At 40.7% G+C, this 20510-nt stretch overlaps 1 protein-coding gene across 1 annotated transcript; it reads right to left on the reverse strand.

Annotated features, from left to right (window-relative positions):
- Window positions 1-4222: 4222 nt before the first annotated feature.
- On the reverse strand, window positions 4223-17791 carry auh (AU RNA binding protein/enoyl-CoA hydratase). The gene is made up of 10 exons (XM_061734540.1): window positions 17599-17791; window positions 14440-14507; window positions 13479-13566; window positions 11945-12031; window positions 11605-11697; window positions 10482-10538; window positions 10187-10374; window positions 10011-10061; window positions 9797-9844; window positions 4223-5104 (listed from the first exon to the last, which is right to left on the reverse strand). The coding sequence occupies exons 1-10, from the start codon at window positions 17762-17764 to the stop codon at window positions 5027-5029; spliced, it is 924 nt and encodes a 307-aa protein (XP_061590524.1). The 5' UTR covers window positions 17765-17791; the 3' UTR covers window positions 4223-5026.
- Between the last annotated feature and the right edge of the window lie 2719 nt (window positions 17792-20510).

Here is a 20510-nt window from a genome sequence, read left to right on the forward strand (position 1 = left end):
GACTTGTGGTAGGATTCCCCCCGGCTTAGAGTTGGGACATCTGCCGGAAGGAGGCCAGCCACAGTGGGGATGTATATTGTGATGTGAGGCTCTGTGCAGCAACAACACGAAGCCACAGGGCAGGTCTGCACGCAACCGCCGGCCAGAGCCTCAACTGTCAGTTTTCAGGTTCGTATGCACATCTTCTACTTATATAGTCAGTAAAACCCCGATCCTAATATCATAATTTCTGACAATTTTCTGACAAGAACGAGAGCCACATTTTAATTACAGAATTAAAAAAGGAAAAATCCTGGCTGAGACTTCAGTGTGGAGCAATTACCTTCTAATAGGTAATACAATTATATCATAAAAGATTAGTTTTAATATTTAGTTAAGGTTACAATAAATGAGCGACATTAAAGAAAGATATCAAAAGACAAAAAGAGTCACATCCCGTGTGAGGTTTTACATGTTGGGACATCATAAAAAACGTCTACAGCGCTGTTTAAGATCTTTGAGGTTTGTTGTTTATTTACGCACGTCTCTCTTAAAGTCCCACCAACATGTCTCAGTTAGTCTGAGGTCTGGACTTTAACTGGACCAGTCCAGCGCTGGTTCTGATCGACGGGTGTGCTCCAGATCATGGTCCAGTTGGTGGCATCTTTGGCCAAAACCAAACAGTTGTGGCTTTCGTGACCAGAATGGCAGAAAGGGGGCAGCTGGCAGACGTCTTTTAAAATAATTAGTTTTCCATGGTGCATGTTGCAACAAAACAAGGACAAAACTGCAAAGAAAGAAAATGTAAATCAACATCTACCTTTTACCAATTAAACATAACTGATATCGAACAAACCAAATGTGACTTCACATGCACCCTGCTGCATTAACCTCTTAGCCTTAAATAATCTTACGCACAAAAAGCTACCTTTAGGATCTCCCACCTTCAGGTAAGCACATTGTTTACACCAGGATTCATACTTATATCCTACGCACTTTCTACCAGTAAACTTAAATAACTACTGAAATAATAATCACTAATTGAGTTTTAGTACGATTAACAACTAAATGGTGGAAAAATCAAACAATTTCTATAACTAAACACAAAACATCTTCCCCATACTTGACTCTTTCCCATGACCTCACTAATTAGGGAAAACCCTATAAATACAGGAAGTGGTCAACTCTTCCTCCTTTTGGTCCAGGAACACAAGGTAAGTATGGTGAGTAATCTGATTACAATAAACAGTTTTACCCAAATAAACAGAACTAAATGTTTTAATACTGGTCCGTCTCCTGAGTTAAGCAGATGGTTATGTAGATTAACTTTACTCAATAGTCTGTAGTCTGCCGACTACTAAGGAAAGATAAAATTAACATTGTTAAATAAACATATGGTCACAATTAACTCAACGTATGATGTGGTATTGTGACAAGTAGTGACGACTCACACAAAGCAAAGTCTCAACTACATGTTCACGTTACTGCGTCATAGTCATGATTCATGCGTTCATCCGGCTCACGGGGCGACGGGCTGAAAACAGCTGGAAATAACCTTTGTTGCAGGTTGGTCTAATTCAGACTTTTATTAAATTCAGGCTTGAGCTGCATAACAGTCAATACCACAAACACCTGATTATTGTATATGTTTAGATTAAAAGGCTTTTTGGGCACGAGTGACCTTTATTAACACTAAGGCAGACACCTAAAGGAAAAACACCTAAGTGTAAGAAAAGTTTTACGTTTCAAAATGAAAATGTATTAATGTGGATTGAAGTAAATGTTTTTTTTTCCTCCTTTTCAATTTCACTCGTCTCTATAATGCCACATGCAACATATTTAATACATTAATTTCTGAATTTTCTTCTTAGTTTTGTACAATAAAAAAAGAAAGAAAATTAAACACAAACATTTATAAAAACACACCATTTATTCATAATTATAAGAAAATTATTATTTAGAAGCTGCTAAAAGACAAAATTGGAGATATTTTATTTCCAGTACATAATAAACGCTTTCCTGTGTATGATTAACCTTTAATAACCTTTATTATTTTTATTCTTTTATTCTTTATTATAGCCATTACATTCATGTGAGGCTTTAAAGGGTTAACATTACTGCTCTATGAGTGAACTTGCAGGAACAATCACTCCTTGAAAGACTGGCAACTGCCCCCACTATTTTCCATGTGTCATTAATCTTTGTTGCTGTAAAATATTTAGAAAATGAAAAGCCCACTCCAGACCGACGAGCAGCAGCAGACGCTTCTCTAAGGCAACTGCTGATGTCTTTCCTCTATGGTGATATGTTAACACACAACTGAAAACTACCAGAACCTTATAGACGTACTCAGCAGGTCCCCTGAAGGGTCCAGATGAAGTTGCTTTCACTCTTGGACAGGAGTCCAAAGGTACTTTGGCTGGTTTTAATATTCCTTCAAACCAAATTTAAATGGATATTTTAAAAGGATCAGTTGTGTTGTGTTTTCAACGAGAAGAACCCAGCTATGTACCAGCTATGGGACTACAAAAGAACAATACATTTTATAATAATTACATATTTATATATGAAGAGCAAAGATGGCAGTGAGGACAGTCTTGTGCATCATGGGAAGTCCCCAAGCAGTCTAAGACTATAACAGCACAAGCAAATGGATGGTCAGCCCTAATCACAGGCTTTATGAAAGGAAACTGTAGGGTGAACTGTCTGTGGGACACTTACGAGGACCTGGTCCCACAAAGACCAAGTCTAATTATCTGAAGGTACTGCTTTTGGAAACCCCAGGAACTACAACTACACCAACAGGCTGAGAGACAAGAGCGCTGTTGAGATCATATGGTTTCATTGGAGCTCTTCTGCTACCCCCCACATCAATAATAATAAATAATAATAATAATAATAATAATGCATTCTATGTGTAAGCCACTCTTCATCCAAGAATCTCAGAGGCTGCGTCTGAAATCCCATACTTCCACCCTAATGAGGAGCAAAAACAGTATGTGAGATTTTTTAGTGCGTCTGAAACATTAGTACGTACTCATTAGTATGTACTATCCATACTCATTCTGGAGAAATGTAATAGTGTGGATTGATGGACAGTAGCTAAGCAGAACCTTCCCACAATGCAATGCAGCAGTGTTTGGTTGCTAAGTGATACATATATGTCATAAGTATATTAAGTATAATAATATTATATAATATTAATATTATAATATTGGTATATAATAATATTATATGTCATCTTGTTTGGGCCAGGATAAACGGGAAAGAGCGGAGCGGTGCTGCTCTGACAGGAGTTGTTACCATGGTAACAACTCCTCCTCCCAACAGCAGGAAGTGCCGTGTGGCTTTTAATAGTACGTCTGAATTAATGCATACTACTGATATTTACTCAAAAGTGTGCCAGACTTAAGTATACTCTTTAGTCTTTACTGTTTAGTACGGCATTTCGGACGCACCAAGTGTGTCACAGAGCCAGTACATAGTTAAAACTAACAATAATAAGTCATAAAACTCCACTCAACAACACCTTCCTGAATAAAAAAGGTTTTTAGGCAAGTCTCAAAAGAGTCCAGTGTCTGGACCTTAGATGATCAGGGAGACGGTTCCATAAGCGGGACGCTACTGAGCAGAAGGCCCGGTCGCCGTTGGTGCCGAGCTTGGTGTTGGGAACCCGGAGGAGCGAGCAGTTTGTAGATCTGAGGGTGCGGGTGGAGGTTTGGGGAGTAATGAGTTCTCGTAGGTACGGAGGTGCATGTCCATTTATGCACTTATGGGTGAGGAGTAGGACTTTGTAGTCAATCCAGGTTGAGACAGGGAGCCAGTGGAGCCAGTGGGGCGAGTGGAGGACGGGTGTTAAGTGCTCGTATTTCCGGAATCCAGTCCAGAGGAGATGAATGCCTGGACGAGCTTCTCTGCATCTGACAGGGTTAAAGTGGGGCGGAGTTTGGAGTTTGCATCAGATCTCTTACAAATGCATGCTGGATCGGCCGGACCGCATGAATTAGTTTAGTTATTTTATGTTTCAAGTTGGAGGACAAAAATAGCCCCCACGATTCCTGGGAAGCGCTAGATGCCCAGTAACGTTATCCAGACCGACCACATGGTTAGACTCTGCTCCTGAAGATGTCAAGACTAAAAATGTGAGGTGAGATTTTATCCCATGAATCCCAGGATAAGGAAAGCATGCGCACCAATCTGTTCCCACTTGTACTTCCAACACAACAAAACAACAGAGGCGTCATTGGAATCAACATGTCTAATAGATTTATTCTTAGCTGTCCGACACGGCTGCACTTCACAGTTTGAGGCTGGATGCTGGTTTACAATGAAGACTGATTGACAAAGGCAAAAGAAGCTGCATGGAGGGAAAGATGACTGCTCATGACAGGTACATGGTCATCTGTGTGTACTGCAGCGACGACTGGAAAAGCATCCTGCAGGCGGGTACGTGAAAAGCTCTGGTTAGCGTCCGTAGTGCAGCGTACCGGGACCAGTTCACTAGACCGGTACGTTTCAAAGGCTCTTGATTAGTCTCCACATGTTGAGATCTCATTATCTGACAAACAACAACAAACAAGTCTCAAACCCAAAAAACACGCGTCACTGCTTTAAGTGTTTTTCTTTTACACAGTGTTGAATCAACAAATGCATTTCTATGCAAATTAAACTTTTAAAAAGGCAATAAACCCATGAGCTACACGTTTGAGGCGCAGGATTCACACACTGGTCGAGGTTTCTGCAGCTTCAGCGCTGCTGCTTCTGCCGACGACCCGCCGATCAAACTGAAGAGTGATAATTTATGTTTTTACGTTACAAATGTTTTTAGCTTGACAGGAAGTGGCCGAGGCTCGGTTCGTTTCTGGTTTCCTCAAAAGCAATTAGCCATCACATCCACTTAACGCCCCTCCCCGCCACTCATATCAGCAGCCGCCATCAGCCGTGACGCCCTGCCATCATACTGAAGTCCTCTGGGTTCTGTTCTGGTTAATGTGGTCGTGGTCCAGTTCCACCCGTGAACTGGTGAAGCTGTGGAACGAGGCCGACGTCACTCCCCCTTGAACTGAGGACGCCTCTTCTCCTTGAACGCAGCCAGACCCTCTAGCCGGTCTTTAGTTGGTATCACCTTAAAAAAAGAAAGACATGTGAGAATGAGAAGGAACGCTCAGCCTTTAAGGATCATTTTCAGTCAGTTTTGTCGTTCCCTGAACGGGACCAGACACTAGTGGTGATGTCATCACCTGCCTGGCCAGTCACATCTATAGGAGGGAATGACATGACGTCACAGATGCGACTTCACGGCGGGAGAGTGTCAGAAAGACTGAGTCCATCCATCCATCCATCCATCCATCCATCCATCCATCCATCCATCCATCCATCCCAAATATTAATGTCCTTGGACCACTGGTTCTTGGTAACTGTACCAAATATTAATGTCCATGGACCACTGGTTCTTGGTAACTGTACCAAATATTAATGTCCATGGACCACTGGTTCTTGGTAACTGTACCAAATATTAATGTCCATGGACCACTGGTTCTTGGTAACTGTACCAAATATTAATGTCCATGGACCACTGGTTCTTGGGGTAACTGTACCAAATATTAATGTCCATGGACCACTGGTTCTTGGTAACTGTACCAAATATTAATGTCCATGGACCACTGGTTCTTGGGGTAACTGTACCAAATATGAATGTCCATGGACCACTGGTTCTTGGGGTAACTGTACCAAATATTAATGTCCATGGACCACTGGTTCTTGGGGTAACTGTACCAAATATTAATGTCCATGGACCACTGGTTCTTGGTAACTGTACCAAATAATAATGTCCATGGACCACTGGTTCTTGGTAACTGTACCAAATATTAATGTCCATGGACCACTGGTTCTTGGTAACTGTACCAAATATTAATGTCCATGGACCACTGGTTCTTGGTAACTGTACCAAATATTAATGTCCATGGACCACTGGTTCTTGGTAACTGTACCAAATATTAATGTCCATGGACCACTGGTTCTTGGTAACTGTACCAAATATTAATGTCCATGGACCACTGGTTCTTGGTAACTGTACCAAATATTAATGTTCATGGACCACTGGTTCTTGGGGTAACTGTACCAAATATTAATGTCCATGGACCACTGGTTCTTGGGGTAACTGTACCAAATATTAATGTCCATGGACCACTGGTTCTTGGTAACTGTACCAAATATTAATGTCCATGGACCACTGGTTCTTGGTAACTGTACCAAATATTAATGTTCATGGACCAATGGTTCTTGGTAACTGTACCAAATATTAATGTCCATGGACCACTGGTTCTTGGTTACTGTACCAAATATTAATGTCCATGGACCACTGGTTCTTGGGGTTACTGTACCAAATATTAATGTCCATGGACCACTGGTTCTTGGTAACTGTACCAAATATTAATGTCCATGGACCACTGGTTCTTGGTAACTGTACCAAATATTAATGTTCATGGACCAATGGTTCTTGGTAACTGTACCAAATATTAATGTTCATGGACCACTGGTTCTTGGTAACTGTACCAAATATTAATGTCCATGGACCACTGGTTCTTGGTAACTGTACCAAATATTAATGTCCATGGACCACTGGTTCTTGGTAACTGTACCAAATATTAATGTCCATGGACCACTGGTTCTTGGTAACTGTACCAAATATTAATGTCCATGGACCACTGGTTCTTGGGGTAACTGTACCAAATATTAATGTCCATGGACCACTGGTTCTTGGTAACTGTACCAAATATATATGTCCATGGACCACTGGTTCTTGGGGTAACTGTACCAAATATGAATGTCCATGGACCACTGGTTCTTGGGGTAACTGTACCAAATATTAATGTCCATGGACCACTGGTTCTTGGGGTAACTGTACCAAATATTAATGTCCATGGACCACTGGTTCTTGGTAACTGTACCAAATATTAATGTCCATGGACCACTGGTTCTTGGTAACTGTACCAAATATTAATGTCCATGGACCACTGGTTCTTGGTAACTGTACCAAATATTAATGTCCATGGACCACTGGTTCTTGGTAACTGTACCAAATATTAATGTCCATGGACCACTGGTTCTTGGTAACTGTACCAAATATTAATGTCCATGGACCACTGGTTCTTGGGGTAACTGTACCAAATATTAATGTCCATGGACCACTGGTTCTTGGTAACTGTACCAAATATTAATGTCCATGGACCACTGGTTCTTGGTAACTGTACCAAATATTAATGTCCATGGACCACTGGTTCTTGGTAACTGTACCAAATATTAATGTTCATGGACCAATGGTTCTTGGTAACTGTACCAAATATTAATGTCCATGGACCACTGGTTCTTGGTAACTGTACCAAATATTAATGTCCATGGACCACTGGTTCTTGGTAACTGTACCAAATATTAATGTCCATGGACCACTGGTTCTTGGTAACTGTACCAAATATTAATGTCCATGGACCACTGGTTCTTGGGGTAACTGTACCAAATATTAATGTCCATGGACCACTGGTTCTTGGTAACTGTACCAAATATATATGTCCATGGACCACTGGTTCTTGGGGTAACTGTACCAAATATGAATGTCCATGGACCACTGGTTCTTGGGGTAACTGTACCAAATATTAATGTCCATGGACCACTGGTTCTTGGGGTAACTGTACCAAATATTAATGTCCATGGACCACTGGTTCTTGGTAACTGTACCAAATAATAATGTCCATGGACCACTGGTTCTTGGTAACTGTACCAAATATTAATGTCCATGGACCACTGGTTCTTGGTAACTGTACCAAATATTAATGTCCATGGACCACTGGTTCTTGGTAACTGTACCAAATATTAATGTCCATGGACCACTGGTTCTTGGTAACTGTACCAAATATTAATGTCCATGGACCACTGGTTCTTGGTAACTGTACCAAATATTAATGTCCATGGACCACTGGTTCTTGGGGTAACTGTACCAAATATTAATGTCCATGGACCACTGGTTCTTGGTAACTGTACCAAATATTAATGTCCATGGACCACTGGTTCTTGGTAACTGTACCAAATATTAATGTCCATGGACCACTGGTTCTTGGTAACTGTACCAAATATTAATGTTCATGGACCAATGGTTCTTGGTAACTGTACCAAATATTAATGTCCATGGACCACTGGTTCTTGGTAACTGTACCAAATATTAATGTCCATGGACCACTGGTTCTTGGGGTTACTGTACCAAATATTAATGTCCATGGACCACTGGTTCTTGGGGTTACTGTACCAAATATTAATGTCCATGGACCACTGGTTCTTGGTAACTGTACCAAATATTAATGTCCATGGACCACTGGTTCTTGGGGTAACTGTACCAAATATTAATGTTCATGGACCAATGGTTCTTGGTAACTGTACCAAATATTAATGTCCATGGACCACTGGTTCTTGGTAACTGTACCAAATATTAATGTCCATGGACCACTGGTTCTTGGGGTTACTGTACCAAATATTAATGTCCATGGACCACTGGTTCTTGGTAACTGTACGGGTCAGTCAAGTCCAACTGCCTTTAATTTAAGCCCATAATCAGCTGTTATCCCGTCTTCTCCACTAGTTCCCAGACATTTTTGCCACTCAGTGCGAGTAAGGGGGCTGGTCCAGTGGGAAAGTGACGTCAATGCAGACCCTCTATTGAGTTTGTGAAAAATCCCTCTGCTGAATAGGTCTGGTACTCTGAGGTGGCTTCCCGACTGTCAAACGTGGCATGATTCTTGAACAGAATCGCAGGCTAGCTGTGGTTTATGAACTCATTGGCAGGATGGAAAAGACCTTGGAGAAGTTGAAGCTCGGCTGTTTGGAGTCGCCATCAAGATGAACCAGAGAGACTCTAAGGCAGACGGAAAATTACTGGAGCCTGCCTGACCCAAATACAATTGTTGACCTTGACAGAGTGGCTTGGCAGGCTGGTCTAGCCACAATCTCCCTGGATGTATTAAAATAAGAGACTCTGCTCCCACGAGCTCTCCCCTCAAGACACCTGTGGACCTAAACCAGAACTATACCGAGCCGGCTGATAGCATCAAGGACAATGGCTGAGGAGGAGATCTGGGGCACACGCACACGCACACGCACACACTTCCCTTATTATTCCTACGTGATACAGTGATGCGGAGGGAGCCTCCCAGGCTCCTCCTGACGCAGTAAACCAGGCTGAAACGCTGCACTAGGAGGCTCCTCCTCCCTCACTACCCTCCACATATGCTTGTATGATGTTGTTAATCGATGAGTATGTTGCTTCTCTGTGCTGAGGTGGGTTTTTTTTTGCTCCTTCATACTGTCTTTACAGTGAAGTCGTATTTTTTCCTGTCCTCTTTCCCAGTGTCATCCTTTCTCAGCTAATGATAAAGGCGGCGCCTACGAGCAGCAGCCATCAGCACCTGTCTATCTATGTCCTATGTTTTAATTTGTTGCGTCTCTTTTTTTGTTCCTTGGACGGGCTGTACTGGAACAAATTTTGTTGTGTAGAGCTGCTGGAGCAACAAGTTCATCAGTGAGCTATCCATCCTGATAGCAGACACGTTTGGGCCTGAGCTGGACTGCTTTGGCACTTGTGGCTCAAATATCTCCATTAATACAGCTGCTTCTCTTATTCAATGTGACAGTATCTCAAGAAGCTCCTGAACCTGCTTTAACAAGACAAGGTTCAGTTTAAGTTCTATGCTTTTATTGTGGATATAAAAACTTTTTTCCAACTGATATTCAGCATAAAAGGATTCAGAACCAACAGCCTGCAAGTACCCACCTGGGCATAGCAGGCCTCTTCGATCGCCAGACCTGTCGCTAAATCCACCTGCAAGAGAAAAAATATTGAAGATATTTAGATTTTTATTTACTTCCGGTTGAAATTTGGTGCCACACATGATCCACACCCCTCCTGAAGCACCCAGGGAACTTTTGAGACCAGTGAAGGGGGGGGTGTCGTACTAGAAAAGACAGTCCCTGCCTGCGAGACTCACCTCGATCCCCTGGTTGATTGCTAGCTTTGCCATCCTTATGGCGATCGGACCCTGTTGAGACAAAATTCACGTTTATCTTTTCTGTCACCAGGTTTAAAGCGAGAAAGCGCTGCTGTTTTGGTTCATACGGATGCAGTCTGTGGCCGCAGCAGCTCTCTGCTCGTGGCTCTCCTCACCTGCGGGTTCATCTCCCGGGCCAGCTCCAGAGCCCTCAGGTAGGCGGCGTCACCACTGTTGTTCTGCTCCACTGAGTGATTGACGAGGCCCAGGCGGCTCGCCTCCTGTCCGTCCACAGCCCGGGCGGCAAACATCAGCTCTTTGGCCTGGGGGACCCCGATGACCCGTGGAAGACGCTGCGTCCCACCTGTAAGGACAGAAAAGACCTCCAAAATCAGCCCATGAAGACCGAACATGACCGATCCGTCAGAACTTTACACCAACAAATAATAGAAAAGATAAATCCACATTCACCTGCTCCAGGAATGATCGCCAGTTTTGTCTCAACAAGTCCCATTTTTGAAGAATTTGCTAAAGAGAAGAATAACAGTATTATTACAGATAGGGCTGGGGATCGATTCAAATGTCAAGAATCAATTCGATTCGATTCCGATTCTTAAGATTCAGAATCGATTTTCAAGATTTGATTCGATTTGATTCCGATATTGATTTGGGTTAGTGTTATTAAATAACTGTTTTTTGAGCTGTTGCATGAATTATATGACTGTAGTTCTGCAACATATTAATACTAGTATTATATTGAGATTCAACAGCAAGTATTGCAGCTAATGATGTTGTAAGGACCAATCAGCTCCCAGAATGCTGATAGAACTGAAACAGAAACATCGTGGGTCAGAATTACCAAACAGATCCAGGGAGGAAACAGAGACGGAGGAAATCGGTTTTATTTTTTCCCACATTCCATTTTTATTTGTTCCTTTTTTGGTCTATTTTGGTTTTAAATTTTTGAGAATTTAGTTTTTAGCATTTTTTGCAAATGTAACCCCAAGACAGTATATAAAGTAATGAAATATAGACAATTTAGGCAATTATAACTGAACACTTTAATGTTTTCATACCTTTAAACATATTTAAAAGGCAAAAACATGGCACCAGTTATTCTCGTGTCCAACAAAATATTCCTTTTTTGGGGATAAACAAAAAATAACCAAAAGTTGTAATGTAATGATGAAAAAAAATACATAAATAAATAAAAGAAAATCAAAAAAAATCCCCCCCCAAAAACAAACAAACAAAAAAAAAAACATCGATCTTTAGACATATGAATTGATTTTTAGGAATTAATATGAGAATCGATTTAGAATTGGGAAATCGATTTTTTCAACACAGGCCTAATTACAGAGATACACTATGCACCTCTAAAACCACCGCTGCTACTTATTTATTTAATATTTCGATAAATACATAAATTAAAATACAAATATTGGAGAATATGTGGAGAGGACAGAAGCAGGTACACCTGCACGACAGAAAAACTTGAGATGACTTGGAAACTTGGAAATAAAATAAAATGCAGAGATTCCCAAATTTACTGACTTATTTTGACGTAAGAGTATAAACCCAATATAGTTCTTACAGGCGATTCTGATGTCACAAGCGAGCGCCATCTCTAAACCACCTCCTAAAGCTGCTCCATCGATTGCAGCGATCGTCGGCATCGGCAGATTTCCTGAAATCCAAAAGAAAACAACATCAAGGTGAACATTTGTGTCCTTGACGTCACACTGAGTCAGCTGATTCACTGCAACAGCTGGCGTCACGACACCAGAAGAACCCTGAACTCTCAGCCATCTTTGTTTCTGCAATCCCCCCAGCTGATGCATGAAAAGATACGGCGCCGTTTTTTCACAGTCCTTGCACATCTTTGGTCTATGCATCTTTTGGATAATAGAAGGTATTATGACCTATGACCTTACCCAGCTCTGTGATGAGGGCTCTGGCTTTAGAAACAAATGGTCCCACTTCGCTCTGGTGCATCTTTGCCCGCTCTTTAAGGTCTGCACCTGCACAGACACAACCGAGAACATCAGGGGGGATTTCAGGCCCCCGACACACTTCCTGTTTGGACCAACACTGCATTTGACATGATTTAGGAGTAGGGGTGCAACAATATATCGTGCCGCAAAATTTCACGATACAAAAACGTCACGATACGTGTCGTGGAGGTGACAAACTGTAGCTGATATTGGGTTATTAATATGAATATATTGTGTTTACTAGTAACGTCCTATTGGTGCAGCGGGATCATGTGACGACCTCGACCTGCGGACCAAAATCTTCCTCCGCTCAGAAGAAACTAGTACCGTTTTGGTCCCGATCACAGGACTCTTGGGGGTTTTGAGCTCCGAACTTTTACTGATGTAAGGCTGGTGTAGAGTTAAGCCTTACCTTATTAAATTAAACCTTTTTGGGGTTGTGAGTAGGATAAACACGGGGACAACTTCTGCTGAGTTCCAGTGTACTTTAATGTCCCTCAACAGTGTAGGATTTTAGAACATCAACACAGCACCTAGTGCCGTACTGTGGCGTATCACTCCGCCCAATCTAAAACACACTAATCACTACAGATAAACTGACTAGTGTCATTATAGTCCCTGATTTACATCAGAATATAAAGAATAGATTTATAAAATAATGATCCCTGAATTACCAAAATAACCTTAACAAAAATAAGTCTCCTCTTACACTTCTAAGGTGAGCATGAATCAATGTTTTTTATGGTGTAAAGATTGTGTCGTCCCCAAAGGTGGAGGATGAAACGATACCGGGGTTCACCTTACAGCCTCAGGCTGGAGCAGGTGAAGCTCTGAGCTCTGGAACAAGATCAATAACAGTCATGTTACATTTGGTGTTTGGGACTCTTCATAGTTTATTTATTTACTTTTATTTATTTATTTAATTTTAGTTGTTAAATTTCCGGAGAAGAAAAAAGTAAAGTCATACATGAGAGAAACTATTCAGTTTGTGGCTAAATATTTGTACTTGTATGAAACTGAAGATGCATAATGCAAAGCTGACATTTACTTTTAGTTCAGTTTGTGGAAAATGGTTGGCCTGGCTTTCTCTTTAAAACTTAAACAGTTATAAAGCATTACAAACTGTAACAATAGGGCAAACGCACAGCATTGTTTTGTATTTTGTGTCTTTCAAATAAAAGACCATGTTTCCAGTCATATGTTCCTCATTCAAGGTTGTTAAAAAAATACTGCTATAATATCGTATCGTTATCGTGACCTCAATATCGTGTATCGTATCGTGAGATTGGTATATCTTTACACACCTATTTAGGAGTAAAAAACTGAACACAGGACATATGGCTTCCTGTGATCACAGGGGTCTGGAAATAACCAGGACCGGTCAGACACACCAAAGACGGTCCGACAGGAGTGCAACTTTTGACCAGGAGCAGGAGATGATCCAGAACAGCAAGAATGTGAACCAATGTCGTACCTGCACAGAAGATGCCAGGAACCAAACTGCACAAGATGACGCTGCGCACTTTGTTGTTTTTCTTGATGTCCTCCACAGTCTCAAACATCTGAGGAGGAAACAAAATATTTAAAAATCCATATTTTGACTGAAGATCCGGTTACTGAAACATTGGGAATATTCTGTTTACATGGTAATTAATCATTTGGGATATCTGGATCAAACCAGCGACGCACGGAGAACATCATGACACAATTACCGTCATTTCTGCTTCTTCTTCCTGTATCCAAATTCAAAACAAATGCTGCTTCACGCAACTTTTGGCTCACCTTCTTGTAAATCTGTCTATCCCGGTACTTTCTACCGTCTACAAATGCAGAAATGTTCATATTCTTGATAACATTTATGAAGTGATTAGTCTCCTCCTGGTCTTGGTTTCTCCGTGTTTATAAGAACTTCCTGGACTCAAAAGACCAGGATTCCTTGTGAACAGAGCATGTGCAGAAAACAAATTCCTGTTCCGTTTGATGGGGATATTCCGTTTGACGTTTACATGACCCAATATTCAGGTTTTAAAAGGAGTAACCCAGGGCTCATATTGGGGTTTTTAAAAACCTGAATATGAGCAAATTCCGGTTATTCAAAAGGGTTATTGGTGTTTACATGGCCGTGCAAAACCGGTTATTGCTAATATTTGGGTTTTAAAAGGGTTATTGATGCATGGAAACACAGTCAATGAGTCTTCAGGAGAACTACAACATGTGAGGAAACAGCTAACGTAGACTTAATGTGGTCTGATGCTCTTATTCAGCTATTGTGTTTGATGGTGGGGAATTATGGGAAAGCATTGGTAGTTTGATGAGGGTGTGGGCCGGTGGGTAATTCAGGCTGTGGAGGGTGGTCAGGCTGGTACCAGCCCACGCTGCCTCCAGCCGTTCAGAGTGTCTTAATCATAAAAACAAAGAGAAAAATTGATGCGTACCATTTTGACCAGATTTTTGCTGATGGAGTTTTTGGCTTTTGGTCGATTGAGCCCAATGACGACGATGCCTGAAAGACAGGTGTAATAGCACTCAGAACATTTCACCAGCATGATACCGCAGATTATCTCACTTTTTACCAGATAAGGTAATCCCACTCAGAATTGTTGTTTTGTTTTTAAAAAACTGGCATAGCACATATCAGAGCTCTCTGCACTAATTTGCAGCATAGTATCTAATCTCAAGCATACTTTTAGTGGCAAAAATAACCCCTGCCTTTAGCTAAATGCTGGGAAATCTAGCTATGGAGGCCACACTTATAATCAAATACTCAGATTGCATCCTTGTATATAAAATCATCCAGGGTCTGGCTCCACCTCCATTAAATATATTTATAAAGAAAAACATGAACAGGTTAACCAGAGCAGGATCTAGAGGTGACTGTATCGTCCCATTCAGAAAAAGTGCTTTTGGGCAGTCAGCGTTTTCATACGGAGAATCTCATACATGGAACACAGTAGCAAATGTCATACGACACAAACCCACCCTCACCTCCTTCATTAAACACTGAAGAACAAGCTTCTACAGAATCAAGTCTGCACTCATGTTACATCTTAGTGTATTTTATTGTATGTTTTATCTTATATCTTAGTGTATTTTATCGTATTTTCTTCTATTGTGTATTTATTAGTGTATTTTACTGCTGTGTGTCATCATTTCTTGGACTGTATGTAATGTATGTGTCTGGAACCTTCTTTTACATCAACCAGGGACTAAAGATGCAAATTAACCACTGGCTATAATCTAGCATATTTACATGAAAATAATATTATTAATATGTACTGTCTCTGGTTCTTTTCTTTTAAAAAATAAAATACAAATACAAAAATACTTGCTTTTTGTACCAGACTGTAAACATGTTTATTTCTTTTGCAAAGTTGGACATTTGAGCAGCGATTGGTTCCCTTTAGTGATCCGCCTTCAGCCGTCAGACAGTGAACTGTCGTTTTTGCTACTTCTAAATTGACCTCAATGTGTTAGTTCATTGAGCTTTCATTCATTTATTTGGTCATTTGATTTGATTATTCAATGATGAAGGAAACATGTAGACTGCACCTTTTTTCTTTCTTATTTCTCGAGGTTCAAGGAATCTTTGTTATCCCCATAGAGGGAATTTGTTTTACAGCTCGCAGTCATACTTCAGGCTGTACACCCAGGCCTGCTCTCAGTAGTTAACGGACAATAACACATGCAATAACAAGATGTGCAATACCATATGTGCCATATTTTTTACCCCTCCCCTGCATGTGTGTGTTAAGTGTACTGCTGCTGAACAATGTGAGTTTCCCCACTGAGGGAGAAATAAAGGATTATCTTATCTTATCTCTTACTTCTTGCTTTTATTTCATTACATTATGATCCTTTTGAGTGTAGGCAATGAATAAGCTTTGCTTTAGCCTACACCTTTTTCGGTCTGGATGTTATTTGTATATTGGAAACGTATTTTTTTATTTTTTTTTGTGATGTCATGACCGAAAATAAACTGAACTGAATAGTTAGATTGTTGGAGCTCTTTTCTCCCGTACTTTACCTATTTCTGCACTTTATACTCTTTTTTTTTTTAAATTTAAATCTTGAAATACAATGAAAAATAAAGAACAAAAAGGCAACATACAGATGCCGAGATTCCAGCACCAAATTGAAAAGAAATAAACAAAAGAATATATATAAAAAGGACAAGACAGTTGAATGTAAATTAAAAAGATAAATAAAAATAAAAACAGCATAATGTGCGAGAGTAGGTTTCATGTAAACAAATTCACCGATTTACAGATGCCGATGGTCTTTTGTGCCTTTGTGTTTTTTGATGAGTAGATCGTCCTCATATATTGTTCAAGTTCTTTTTTAAGTACAAGGAGTTCAGGCTTTCTGTGGATGAATTTGCACTTATGTATGTGAAACTTTGCTAAAAATAAAGACAGATTAATAAAAAAAGAAAGCGTCCCTATCTTTGAGATTGAAATTATGAAAACCAAAAATAACATACTTAAAATAAAGATGAAAGTCAGAAGAGACAGAATCAGCAATATACTTGTGGAAGTCCCTCCAGAATGTATAAGTGAATTCACACGACCAGAATAAGTGAGAATGTTTCAGGATGCCCTTGGCAAAAAGAACAATTAACATCTATATCATTCTTAAATGTTGATAAATATTGTTTTGCAGGGTAGCTGCACTTTATACTCTGACAGGACAGTTTGAGGTGACATTTGTCCTCTCTGCCTGTGGGCGTATCCTTTTATGGGGCTGCAACGCTATTGGTCGACACCTTGCGTGACGTACACACATATACATATATATATATACATATATACATATACACACATATATATATACATATACACACACACACACACATATACACACATATACATATATATATATATATATATATATATATATATATATATATATATACACACACACACACACATATATACATATATATATATTAATAAAATAAATATATGTGACATATTAAAAATATATATCATTTTATATCATGTATATGTACATGTATATATATCAGCACCCACCCCAGCTCTGACCTGTTTGACCTGCTGCCTTCAGGAAGACCAAAGGTCCAAAACTAACAGACTGAAAAACAGCTTTTTCCCTAAAGCCACACTCGCCCCGAACAATATGTGAATGTCTTCCTTACTGTTTTTTACCGTGCAATACTTTTCCCGGCCTATCTGTGCAATATTCCACCACACATGTGTAGTTATATGTTATTATCTGTACATAGGATCTCAGGTCTTGATTTCACTATTCAAAATGCACCTTAACCTTTTTATATTTTTTATATTTTTTATCTTTATCTGTTTGCACTGTTTTGCACTGGAGAGGTGATGCTGCTTTTAATCTCACTGTACCCATCTATAATGAGAATTAAGCCTGATTTATGGTTCTGCGTTAAATCGACGCAGAGCATACGCCGTAGGGTTACGGCGTAGTCTACGGCGTAAAGTACGCTTCGCCGCGTACCTTACGCCATAGGCTCTGCGTCGGTGTAACGCGGAACCATAAATCAGGCTTGAAAGTATTCTCTTCTATGCTGTTCCCGTCACTTCCTTGGTTGTTGACCGTGTCCAGCCTACCGTGGTCCTCCCCGTCCAGGTATCGGACCCGCAGCTCGTCCTTGAGGTCGGAGCTGTAGAGCCGCGGAGCTGCGATGCCCAGGACGGCCCCGGTGGGCCTGCTCGGCCCGCCCCGAGCCGCCCGCACGCCGAGGGCTGCACACACACGTCCCAGCAGCAGCGCCATGATGCTCAGCTGTGACTTTCACCCCTCACCCGGTCACGTGGGGGATCACGTGGTACGGCCACATCAAGCTCGCTTTTATTTTTTTTTATGTATTTTTTTTTTTTTAACATAAGTTTATTGATTTTTTTTGTTTCAGAATGTACATGTATATACTACGGAAGAGAATCAGGGCCATGCAGGAGAAAAAATATTTGAGAGGGGAAGATTTTTTTTGTGCACTTTGAGAAAAAAGTCGAAATGTCGAGATTAATGTTGAAATACAATTTCAAGAAAAAAAATCGAAATTTCGCCTTTTTTCTCAACATTTCAACTTTATTCACGAAATTTTGCCTTTTTTTCCTCAACATTTCGACTTTTTTCTCAACATTTCGACTATTTTCTCGAAGTGCAATGAAAAAATTAAAAATAATGAAAAAAAAATCTTCCTCCTATCCAATATTATTTTTATTTTTATCCCCCTAGGGCCATGCAGGAGAAAAAATATTTGAGAGGGGAAGATTTTTTTTGTGCACTTTGAGAAAAAAGTGGAAATGTCGAGAAAAAAGTTGAAATGTTGAGATTAATGTTGAAATACAATTTCAAGAATAAAGTCAAACTTTTAGGCAGCACGGTGGCTTAGTGGTTAGCACTGTTGCCTCACAGCAAGAAGGTCCCCGGTTCGACTCCCAGGCCCGGCAGGGGCCTTTCTGTGTGGAGTTTGCATGTTCTCCCCGTGCTTGCGTGGGTTCTCTCCGGGTACTCCGGCTTCCTCCCACAGTCCAAAAACATGCATATTAGGTTAATTGATGATTCTAAATTGCCCGTAGGTGTGAGCGTGAGTGTGGTTGTGAGCATGGTTTGTGTGTCTATATGTGGCCCTGCGATGGACTGGTGACCTGTCCAGGGTGTAACCCCCGCCTCTCACCTAAAATGAGCTGGGATAGGCTCCAGCAGACCCCCGTGACCCCAAGGGATAAAGCGGGCAAGATAATGGATGGATGGAAGTCAACATTTTGTGAATCAAGTCGAAATCTCGACTTTTTTCTCAACATTTCAACTTTATTCACAAAATGTCAACTTTTCTCAAAATTGTACTTCAACATTATTCTCGACATTTCAACTTTTTTCTCAACATTTTGAATTTTTTCTCGAAATTGTACTTCAACATTAATCTCGACATTTCGACTTTTTTCTTGAAAAAAAAAATCTTCCTCTCTAAAATATAATTTTTATTTTTTTCCTGCCTGGCCCTAATACTCTTCCGTACTTCCATATGTATACAAGGCATATATAAACATATAGTATGAACAATGGTAAACCCACCAGCTTGTTCTTTAAAACTTAAACAGTTATAAAGCATTACAAACTGTAACAATAGGGCAAATTGTATTTTTATGACTTTCTAATAAAAGACAATTTTTTCCAGGCATATGTTCCTCATTCAAGGTTGTTAAAAAAATACTGCTATAATATCGTATCGTATCGTTATGGTGACCTCAATATTGTGTATCGTACCGTATCGTGAGATTAGTTCAATTCAATTCAATTCAATTTTATTTATATAGCGTCTAATATAACAAAAGTTGTCTCCAGACGCTTTCCAGAGACCCAGATTAGTGTATCGTTACACCCTTATTAAGTAGTAAGTCAATTTTATTACAGCACATTTCACAGACAACGGAATGTCACAAGGTGCTTAACAAAAAATAAAACAGCATCAATAATAACACAAATAAAACACTGCAATAAAAGTAGAAATACGATAAAAACAAGACAATACTGATAAAAGCTCCTAGAATAAAAATACATAAAATCAACATGGTGGTCATAAAAAAACCCTCTCACTATGATGTTTAAAAGCTTAGAGATTAGCTGCAGCCAGGGAATTTACTCCGAGCCACTGTTTTATCTGTGCAAGGCACTGCATCAAGGAGTGCAATTTCTCAATCTCAAAGGCCTTAAAAGAGCAGTACAGTTGGATATGGTCTGAAAATAAATGGTATGACACATCAAGGAAACTCCTGGATTTTCTTACCCAACGGGGTAACATATAATAAAAACAAAAGTGGACCCAAAACAGAACCCTGAGGTACTCCGCACAGCAAATCAGCACATCAGCAGAGTCAGACAGGAACTGGTTGTCAGGGTTTGACACTTCCCCCCAGTTTTTGAGTTTCAGTTCTGTCCCTCCTGTTTCCCATTTGCCCTGATTGTGTCTGCACCTGTGTCTCGTCGTGTCTCGTTATCCCCTGTGTATATCTGGTCTTGTCATTCCTTTGTTCCCTGTCGGTCCGTACTGTTTCCACCTCCATGTCTCCTCGTAGTTTTTTCCTCCATGATCCTGGTTTTTTGTTAATCCTGCTCTGCAGCGCTTTGTTTTTGCCTTTTTTTAAATAAACCCTTTTTTGTTGTGAACTCCTGGCTCCTGCTCTCCTGCGTTTGGGTCCTCGACAAAACCGAATCATAACAGAACGGACCGACCAGATGGACCCAGCGGGAGAGCGCCTCACGCTGATGGAATTCTTGCGCTGGGCCGAGGAGGGGGAGTATGGGGACCCCTTTTTGGGGACATACCAGGCTCTGGGTGGGCCCAGGAGCCTGCAGGCTCAGGGGAGGCAACGACGACGGCGTCGGCCTCAGCCCCAGCCTGTTCCTGCTCCCTGGGAATCGGCCGAGAACATGCGCTGGGCCGAGGAGGAGGAGTATCGGGAGCCCTTTTGGGGAACACGCCTGGCTCTGGGTGGGCCCAGGAGCCTGCAGGCTCAGG

This window comes from Cololabis saira, chromosome 11, assembly GCF_033807715.1.
Source record: "Cololabis saira isolate AMF1-May2022 chromosome 11, fColSai1.1, whole genome shotgun sequence".
Classification (NCBI taxonomy): domain Eukaryota; kingdom Metazoa; phylum Chordata; class Actinopteri; order Beloniformes; family Belonidae; genus Cololabis; species Cololabis saira.

Bases quoted from the DNA above. Each gene is read 5' to 3' on its own strand.
- auh (XM_061734540.1), bottom strand. From the start codon at position 17,764: ATGGCGCTGCTGCTGGGACGTGTGTGTGCAGCCCTCGGCGTGCGGGCG. The intron at 14,508-17,598 runs GTAGGCTGGACA...CCTGTCTTTCAG, and splicing joins CCTGGACGGGGAGGACCACG to GCATCGTCGTCATTGGGCTC. The intron at 10,062-10,186 runs GTGAGGAGAGCC...TTGTCTCAACAG, and splicing joins CCCGGGAGATGAACCCGCAG to GGTCCGATCGCCATAAGGAT.